The 10,534-nt window shown below is 38.5% G+C and overlaps 1 protein-coding gene across 1 annotated transcript; it reads right to left on the reverse strand.

Annotated features, from left to right (window-relative positions):
• Positions 1 to 249: 249 nt before the first annotated feature.
• Positions 250 to 1,608, reverse strand: LOC121265851 (type II inositol polyphosphate 5-phosphatase 15-like). Its single transcript, XM_041169522.1, has 2 exons — positions 838 to 1,608; positions 250 to 753 (listed from the first exon to the last, which is right to left on the reverse strand). The coding sequence occupies exons 1-2, from the start codon at positions 1,606 to 1,608 to the stop codon at positions 250 to 252; spliced, it is 1,275 nt and encodes a 424-aa protein (XP_041025456.1).
• Between the last annotated feature and the right edge of the window lie 8,926 nt (positions 1,609 to 10,534).

Consider the following 10,534-nt stretch of genomic DNA (forward strand, 5'->3'; position numbering starts at 1 on the left):
TGTTGGGATAGAATGAAACTTAACTTATTTATCCCAATATTATTCTAAACAACATATATTTATGCCAGGGTTTGCAAATTGGCCTCCATATCGTAGCAAGTCCAGTCCCAATTCCCCATCCTTTGGTTCACAGATAGAGCCTTTAAATTGAAGGATAGAGAAGCAGTGGTTTGCCCTCCCAAAGTGAAGAATTCGGTCACCTCCATCTAATTGTTGTCAAGGTCCAAGTCTGATCTAAACAGATTACAATTATAAATCCAAAAAACCAATGGGTGGACAATAAATTGGCAAGGACCTGACCCATTTGTCCAAACACAAGGATGACCATGGCTCCTTGACTTCAAGGCCTCCTATCTCAACAACTTTATCATCTGCATCAAACTTGTATGTGGGTGGAAATGTAATAGCTGCTTCACGCATCCCTAGGAAGAAATTACAAGCTTCCCTTTCTGTCAGGTGCTGATCTTTTTCTCTAAGCCTATCGAAGTATCTTTGAAAAATAATGTCCCTTGCTTCATCATAAGTGATACCATCAAGACGATAATTAAAATTACCAAGAACTATGACCAAGTCTACCTCAACTAACTTTGACATCCCTTCTGCAGGTTGCTTGCCAATAAAATTTGTACCACGAAGCATTTGAGAAGCAGTAGTAGAACCAACAACAGCAGCATTGAAAACATGAGGGGATCGACAAAATTTCATTTGTTCGATATACATGATCAAAATCCTCATTTCGTTGATTAACTGCTTCTGAATAAGCAACAAAGTGACAGTTGACAAGGCAAATTACCCGGTCAAACCATCCTAGCCTCAAACCAACAACTCCCTTATTACTAATGGCACACCCAAATCCACATGGAATTGTTGCAGTGTCAACATCACTTCTAAAACTATTTCTAACCCACACTGAGATAAGCAAGCCCCCAGTGGCCTAGAACTAACATGTTCAAATGTTGACCCTTCATCTAATGTTTTACCAATCATACCCATCCACCATTGTCGAATAGTACTTCTTTCAAGATCTATAGTCTTCTTAGCAATTGATAGTGCAAGGACACCAGCATCCATTTCAACTTCTTGCAACCCAACAACAACAACCCCATCATCTTTGGCCCTAAAACCCAACAAAGATATAAGTGAGTCATGAGATGGTCTTCCCTGCCCAACATTCCATATGCCAGACAAGATTTTCACATTTTCTATCCTTGTATATAAAAATTCTTTGCCAGCCAATTCTAAATGCAATATGCTATCAAGAGGTCCTGGAGATGTGTTGTTCCATCCACATATACCATCATGATTAGCCCAGGAAAGAACATAACTAGCACTCCACGCATTTGCTCTAGAGTTATCAGGTAACAGATACTTACCATCTGATGTTGGTATGTTACTGAAATCATTCATAGAGAGTTGGCTCTTAAAATCAATGCAAGACCTCTCCACTAATAGAGTAGCCATGTGCTTCTCTTCGCTTGTTAGAGAATGAGATTTTTTAATACCTTCCTGATTGTCAACGTTCTGAAGCTGAGGTGATACCACTTGCACCTGATATGGTGGGTTCTTTAGAAGCTCCATAACACTTTGGCCATTACTATTTATTCCCATAGGCGTTCTTTCCCTTCCTCTATCAAAGGGCCCCAAAGGAACACTAAGGAGCACTTCATCAAACAACTAAAAGCCTTGATTCCAGTAAGAGAGATGCATGAACCTCAAGATATCCCGTGGTGCTTTGAGGGTAATGGTTTCATTGTATAAGTTTTTCCACTTCCTGTTTTCCCATATGCAAAACAGGTAGCTCTTGTGCGTTGAAAAATTTTGTGGACTATGGGCTTCCTTGTCACACGATACACTTCGTCGTTCGAGACCTCCTCGTTTAGCACTATATCAAAGATAAATTCCTATTTCTCCACATTTTCTGTGAGGTCAACCTTAAGTTTCATCTCATAAACCATAAAGAAATTAAAATGTGTCTCTAAAATATCTTCAATTGTTATAGCTTTGTCAACCCACTTCCAATACTTAGAATTTATTGAGTTCCAATCAGCAAAGGCTTCTTCCCACCTTTCATCAAACAACTCCGACCCCATTGTGTTCATACTCCAGAACGACCATGTTTCAACCGTAACCATGCCCTTCCTCTCACCACTCGGATCTAACACTGCTCCTTCGTGTTCCAACGCAATACCAATCTTCAGTTGAGCCAATCTCCAGTAGCCATATGGTCCTACCCAGAACATCACATCCAAACTGCCACCACATTACAACCAAGCAGCCACCAAATTCCATATAAACAACCACCATTTCACACATAAACAACCACCAAATTCCATATAAACAACCACCATTTCACATCCAAACAACCACCAAACCACAAATTCTACCAAAATCTATCACATTACACCATGGCTGACAACACCCGTTCTAAACATCAATAGCGGCAACAAATTGATACTCTACAGGTTCAGATGGACCAGACTAAATAGGAACTCAATGAGGTCAGTGAGGTCAAGGCTGATGTCCAGGAAATTAAGGACATGCTACGAACCTTTCTCACCCAACAAAACAACCATACTCCCCTTCTTCTTCCACCACCACCCCCACACCATCAATTCCAATTGGAATTTGAAAATCAGGAACCAAGAAGATTCAATTCCAGAGGTGTAAACTGGAATTTCCTCATTTCCAATGGTCCAACCCAGCTGCTTGGCTTTTTAAAGCCAACCACTACTTTGATTTCCACCAAACCCCACTCCCTCATCGTTTGTTGATGGCATCTTACCACATGGAATGAGAGGCTCTTGTCTGGTTCCAAGAGGCTACAGATGGTGGTTTAGTCCATGCTTTGGTCCCATGGCATATGTGACGCCCATAGATTCCGCTTGGGATCGGACGGACATCTGAAGCGTCGGGATATGCAACACAAGGTTACCTGCCCCCGTTCATAACATATAAGATGCAATGTTCCTAACATGCGTCTAGCATTATGCAATATTCGCAGTGGATAAATTTTTTTTTTTTTCTTTTGGCAATACCATGCACCAAACTTAGGATATCTCAAATACTTAAAACATACTTCATACATAAAGACATACTAACAATCGAGATCACAATACTAGTCCAAAATGATTGTGAACAAAAGAGTGCTGGAGATTTAACTCCACAAAATACAAGTAGTAATCTAGGGCAACTACATCTAAGTCGCATCGTTGCTTAGTCGACCGTTTCTAGCTGGTCGATCCCCAGTTCTCCTTCAGATCCTGTAACAAGATCTACCATTTGGGGGGAATGGTAGTTGGGACTACCACAGTGAGATTTGATTACAAATCTCAGCAAGTTAACAAAAAACCTTCACACAGGTTAATGATGCATGCATGGCAATAAAGGCATAAATGCACAATCAAAGTCAATAGTAAACATAACATATCTTGACATAGCATGGTATGAAATAATAAGCATAGCATGACTTGACATAACATGGCATGAGCTAACATAACTTGAACTGAAACTGAAACTTAGCTTGACGTGACATAAACTTGAAACTTGACATGAACGTAAACTTGAACATAACATAACGTGAAACATGATTTAAACATGAAATACATGAACTTGGAATCTTATTCAGTAGACTTAATCATTAAAGTGACCATACGGGTGCTACACAGGTCCCCTTATGCCGTGTGTCCCTGCCGATTACCGCATCACAACACAAGTGTCTATACCAGCTGTGAGTGCGTTAATACGTACTCCACAGTTGTTGTGGCCCCACGTATCCTACGTGTCACAATTGCTATGTCTCACGTAGTGTATACTCCACAGTTGTTGTGGCCCCATGAATTGTTTATGCCACACTTGCTGTGGACACACGTAAAATAAAGTTTGGCTTCATAGGTGTTAGTGCCTGGCGCACTCCGGTGACCAGCTAATTAGGCCCCATTTGCAACTTGTTGACTGTACTTCGTCAACCAAAGGAATTTCACACCTATTTAGACACTCCAACGTGAACAAAGGAGTTTCACTAGGATATTACCCCATCCTAACACTTAGGGTCGTGATTGATATGAATAACTTAACAAGACTGTTCTCGAGATACACAAACTGTATTCGAGACGGAATGACATGAATATGAAAAGACAGAAGTCCTGACGTAGCGTAACGTGACGTGAACATAAGATGACATACATGACTTACTTTGAGACTTACTTGTAACAGAAAATATTTTATAACATGACATACATGTAACAGATATTATTTCGTAACATGACATAATATATAACAGACAATATTCCGTAACATAGCACAACATATGACAGTGAATATTACGTGACATGAAATACATGTAACAGATGGCATACTTAACTTAACATGACATACTTGCAATGCATAGCAATGTATAGAAATACGTGACAGAATATCTTGTGTAACAGATGAATAATTCGTGATAGAATAAATTCTGCATAACAGATAAAGACGTAATGACTTGGCATGGAACATATGATAACATGCATACATACACTTTAGTTCCCTTTACTTATCACTCATACACATTAAACTGATAGTAAGTTAAAAGCTAACTTACCTCGATAGTCGCGTTCTACGAGAATAAGTGCGAAACACGAGGAACTGTAAGAGGGTATTCTAAAAGTTAGAAATTAATTACTAACAATTAGAAATTTGAAAAGAGGCAACTTAGAGTAAAATTACCATTTTACCCTCTACATGTGGGAAAATGACTATTTTACCCCTAACTTAAGGATTTCACATCCTAACTCCAAAATTTACCAAAATTTACATTCCTCAGGTAACTTTTGTCCTAAACTCAAACATCAACTCAGAAAAATTTAAAACCATTCACAACTATGAAAAACTCACTATTGCCGAAACCTACATAGGTCATTTCTCTTGATTTTGGTTCAATTCTTTCAAAATTCAAAACTCATGATTAAACCAAAATTTTGTAACAAAGATCTTCCTATCCTAAGTTCAAAACACACTTAAAATATCCATTAGGAAAAATCTATTCATCAAAACCAAACTTTTTGTAAAAAGACCCAAACTTTTTAACAAAAAGTAAGCCCTTTAAATCACAAGTTTTGACCTTAATAAAAACATCTCCAAGAATTCCAAAAAATCAAATCTTACCTCTAACATATTCATAACATCATTCTAAGATCAACCATGCTTTAAATCATCAAACAAAAGTCACCAAAAATCACAAAACAACACTTGGAGTTTTTGGTTTTAAACATAGTCCAAAACAGAAACTTTTCTCTCAACTACATTTGATCAATCTCTTGATCCATGGCTTAAAGACATGTGATCTTCAAACTAAAACATCACATGGTCTAGCAATGTGTCCTAAAGAAGATCTAACCATCAAACTTAAAATCACATGGCTAAAATTCAACAAAACATGGATCTAACCCAAAAAACATCAAATCTTAGGCCAAACCGAAATCCTCTTGCATAGAAAAATCATATCTTTAAAAATAATACTAAATATCTTCGAAATAACATCCTAACATGTATATAAGAGGCTTAGGATCATCATATAAAAATATCAAAGCCTTTGGAATAAGATTATACCACGAAATATTTAAACTTTCTCAAAACAAAAACGGTTTTCCCACCTCCAGTTTTCAAGTTTCTAAATCTAAGAAAATCTATCATCAAAAGCTTTAGTCATGCAATAAAACCTCAATAAACATTCATAAACACATGTTAACAATATGCCATAAAATTTTCGGACCAAGATATGTCCATTAGCTTGGTCAAAAATTCCAAAACATATCATACTCTCCAGTTTCAAGCCCGGAATGACCTTTCCATGGTTAAAAATACTTTTGACTAATCAAATGAGCATGGATTGAGACGAATAAGATATTTACGGATACTAGACTCAAATACGAACAACTTATATGAAGGAATAATCATGCGAAAATACTTACAAAGAGTCAAAAATGGCCACGCAAAAATACACAGAAATCTACCCGAGAGAGCGCTTTTGGGTTTCTCTCTAAGAATGGGGGAAAGAAGTGATGAAATGGAGAGAAGTATGTCTTGCACGACTTTAGACTCCTGGAAGGGGAAGTTATGGACTTGAAAGACCCTTGATCGGAGTTGGCTATGTGACATAAAGTGGAGAATAGTGAGAGGCATGGACTGCCTGCAGCAGCTGTGAGAGATGGAGGTTGATGGAGTGGATTTCTCCTTCACATCAAGGCACTATTAGGTGCAGCCAATGGCAGTGGATGGTCTTCCAAGTGGGGGAGGAAACCTCTCCAAGAAGCTTTGCCAAGGTGGCCAATTTCGTGGGCCTTGGTGGGCCCTAACCAAGTGGGCTTCAATTTGGGGTTTAAAGGGGGTTTGGTTCGGGTTTGAGATGCTATCAAGCCCAAAACTAATTTTTCTTGGCCCAATCAAATTTCCAATGTTTAAAAGGTTGGATAATGATGTCATGACAATGATTTGATAATTAATAGCATGTGGAAGTGATTTAATCAAGTGATTAAACACAAAGTTAGAATCGGATTAAAAAAGGGTTTGAAGGCCAACTTAGGTTTTGGGGAAACCGTTTAGGGTTTTGGTTTCAATCAATTTTTTTTTTTTTTTGGGTTACAATTGGATTCCAACTATTTAGGGTTTTGCTAGGGTTGAAACCCTCTTTGGTCTGGCACAATTTGGTTGAACAGATGAAACAAGGTTTTGCTTAGGCGGCATAATCTCACACCTTGATTTGCTTCACAAATCTATATAAAGGTTTCTCTTTGTACCAAGTGTCTAATATTATTCACTATGTGTGGCTAAGATCTTGCCGAGTGTCCAAATAAAACTTCTCTAACCTAATTTGGACATTCCACACTACGATTTTAAAAACACTGCACTAGGTGCGCTTATCGAGGTTACTATTCACTCCAAAAAAATTGCATAATAAACTTAGTACTGAAAAATTATAAGTATTCATATTAACCTATAGTGAAAATCGTTTACCGAAATTCAACCCCGAAGTGCCCCTAAAAATAATTTCACAATTTCCAACAGACATTTCGTCCGGAATTATGAAAATAGGCTATTGCGCCATAAAATCCTAAATAATCCACTGAGTCTAATGGTGTAGTCCATAATGCATTCTGACACTTCTAACTACCTCAAATAATTAAACTCGTAAATCTAGCACCATAGTGAGTGATAACACTGATTATGATGACAGACTAAAACCTGAGCGATTGGTCGATTCGTAAAAACGTATGGGTTTTCATGAGGTTCCTAAGGTCAAAAGAAATTCTACCAGTGAATTTCTTGTGGGCTGTTACAGCATATGACGATCCAATGGAGGTGTTTAATGAGCCTAAAGGACTAACCCCACAAGTTGTTTGATGAAATGCAAAAGAGATATTGGATTGCTATGGGAGTACTTCGAGAGCTCCCAAACCTCCTTACAAATTCCACTACTAAAATGTTCTCGATTTGACCATGAGTGAGGTGAGGGGAGAGACAGAGATACTTAGGGACGATGTAGAGAAATGAGAGTGAGAGAGATTTGCAGGTAGTAATATAGTCAGACTGGATTTTTGTGGTGAGGGGGAGGAATTTAAGGGAAGTGAAGGGAGAGGAATTTCTTTGGGAACAACTTGTGTGGACATCGCGATCCACTCCTCCACCGCTGCTGCCTTTTCTTCGTCCGCGAGAGATAATTGCATCCACTTACAATTTTACTCTATTCTATCGCATATTTCACTCATATGCTCTAATTTCTCCAAAATCTTTTCCAACAATAACAATTTTTTTTTATTTAATCGTACCACACCCATGAAGAATCAGTGGCTCTGGATACCAATTGTAATGAACCTGGTTGTGGTTTGCTGTTTGTATCAAGGGAAAGGAGATGGGAATGGTGATAGAGGATCGTTGTGGTGGAAAGAACAATGTGCAAGCAAGTTGTTTGCTGAAATGGAAAAGAGAAAATCACAAACTTGTATTGCTACAAGAATACTTCGAGAGTTCCCAAACCTCCTAAATGAAAATGACAATTGTTCATAATATTTTCCAGATGGCTCACATAGTGCTATTTCTGGCTTACATATGGAGGCAGCCCATGACTAACAGAACTAATGAAAATGCAACACGTGGAATGTAAAAATGAATGGAAATAACAAATTGCACATAACGACACAACTATTGATGTAAACAACAAGTTGTAGACAACTCGTAGTTCAACTTCCTTTATTGGCCTTCAAAACGATGCGGCTGTTTAATTGGAATCATAACAAGTTTATTCTTTTAAAAATAAAAAATTAGGTTGCGGATACCTGGTATCTATATACCCAACTCGCTATACACACATGAGTGGTGGCGGATAGAATATCATTCTATAAGCCCTATTACAATCTGGCCAGATATATATCTGCCCTGATACCCTTACTTTGGACAAGACTGACAAAACATTTGGTCTAGATCTACAGCCTTAAATTGGTTGACCCATTAACCGAAGGTAATTTTTCTTAGAGCTTGAGACTAATGGATTTTCCAAGTGTTTTGTTGTATCAAGCAAGTGGATGCATATTGTGATTATGGGCAATTTGTTTTAATCTCTACGTGGCATTTGCCTCTGTCATGGGGTCATGATAGTTTGGTTTTATATCATCACCTTATCGGTGTATTGTTCATAACTTTTAAGTACATCGAAACCTTTTTTGCCAATGATATTGTGACAGAATGTCTTAGAATACCATACGTTGTTGTGTGCAACTTTTGTGACTCTCGAGATTATTGATATTTTAACAAGGGACCATTCTATCTCCACTAGATCTTTACCAAAGTCTCGTGGTTGTGAGTGCTTCAGTCTGTATCATACCCTGTCAGTGTATTGTTAATGGACTAGGCTATTGGTATAGAATCTCTTCATCTAAGTTGGAGAGTTTTGGACCCTAAATGTACTTTAAGGCTTATCATGCATTTGTTGACTGGGATAAGCATTTGGGCCTATAATGAAATAGGCTAACCATTTACAAATAGAGAAGAAGTGATACGAATATTGAAGGGTCCATGATATCACGTAGAAGAAGCACAAGAACCAGCAAACCAAATGTCAAGTTGGTAGACTACGTTGCTTGATGCGTGGGATTTGATCTTTATTATCATTTACTGTTTTATTTGTTATTATTAGACTTTTCCTTGTTTGGGTGTTTTCGTCTATTGGTTAATGCTTTTCATTATTATGGGACTTGTTTCCGAGGTTGTAAATGGTTGCCTATATGGAACCATGAGACATTTTGGAATGGGAATTTAACCAGTTTTGCAAAATAGCGTTTGGTATTCTCAATACCGTGAATTGAGAAGGTCGATTATGCACTGTGAGAAGAGCAAACAGGTGTTCATACCTATCAATTGGTATCAGAGCACTACAATTCACTCTTTTCCGTTGTCAATGGCAGATCCTGCAAAAACCAACAAGGCTCGTTTGGAGCAACTTGAAGGATTTGTTTCCGATTTACGTCACACTATGCAAGAAATGAGTGTAACTAATCAATCCATTCTTCAGGAGTTGGCTAAATCCAACACTCGTTCATCGAGTCAGGATAAACATCGTCATCGTAAGGGATCTCCTCGTAAGTCTCCTAGAAAGTTGCAATTGTCGTCTTTGAGTTCAGAGGATTCTGAGCCCATTGATTTTGTTAAGGGTGAGAGTGAAATGTCTTTTTCCTCTCAAGCGTCTGATACAGGTTCAGAGGGTGATAAGACCAGGGAGAAAGAGAAGACTCATACCTTGCAATTGCATTCTCAGGTGAAACTTGATTTTCCACGATTTGTAGGTGAAGATCCCACTGTTTGGCTCAATCGTGCGAAGCAGTATTTTTCTACTCAAGAGATTCAAAGTAAGAAGAAGGTGGTGTTAGCTTCTTTTCACTTAGAAGGTGAGGCAAATCAATGGTGGCAATGGTACACCCATTCCCATCATGGGAAGACCATCTCATGGCATTAGTTTGAAAAAGGAATCCTCCGTCGTTTTGGTCCAATGGATTTTGAGGATTATGACGAAGCACTTAGTAAGATTTCACAAACAGGTTCCTTTCGGGCTTATTTGCAAGAGTTTGAAAAGTTGGCTAATCGAGTGACGGGGTGGCCAAAGAAAACTCTTCTTGGTGCTTTTATTGGGGGGGGGGGGGGGGGGGTTGAAGGATGAAATTGCAATGGAGGTGCGCATGTTTCGACCAAAGAGTTTACAAAGGGCCATTGATTTGGCCAAACGTCAAGATGAGAAGTTGCAACGAACTAAATGAGCTATGGGAAATTTTCGCTCCATCAATCGTACTACGGTGTCTACAACTTTAACTACTCCCAATGCTGTGCCAGTTACTATAAAGCCAGCATCAGTAGTGAAGCGCTTATCATTTGAGGAGATGAGATTGAAGCGTGAGAAGAATCTTTGTTTTAATTGTGATGAAAAATTCACCCCTGGTCATAAGTGTCAAGCTCAGACATGTTTGATTGAGGCCGAAGTTCAGATGGCACTGGAAGATGCAAAGGAAAACGA

Source organism: Juglans microcarpa x Juglans regia, chromosome 5D, assembly GCF_004785595.1.
Source record: "Juglans microcarpa x Juglans regia isolate MS1-56 chromosome 5D, Jm3101_v1.0, whole genome shotgun sequence".
NCBI classification, from domain to species: Eukaryota; Viridiplantae; Streptophyta; class Magnoliopsida; order Fagales; family Juglandaceae; genus Juglans; species Juglans microcarpa x Juglans regia.

What these genes read in the sequence shown, in the direction of transcription:
- LOC121265851 (XM_041169522.1), bottom strand. Translation starts at nt 1,608, where the DNA reads ATGGGAATAAATAGTAATGGCCAAAGTGTTATGGAGCTTCTAAAGAAC. An exon ending in TGGATTTGGGTGTGCCATTA is followed by an intron (nt 754 to 837) that starts GTAATAAGGGAG and finishes TTGCTTATTCAG; the next exon opens with AAGCAGTTAATCAACGAAAT.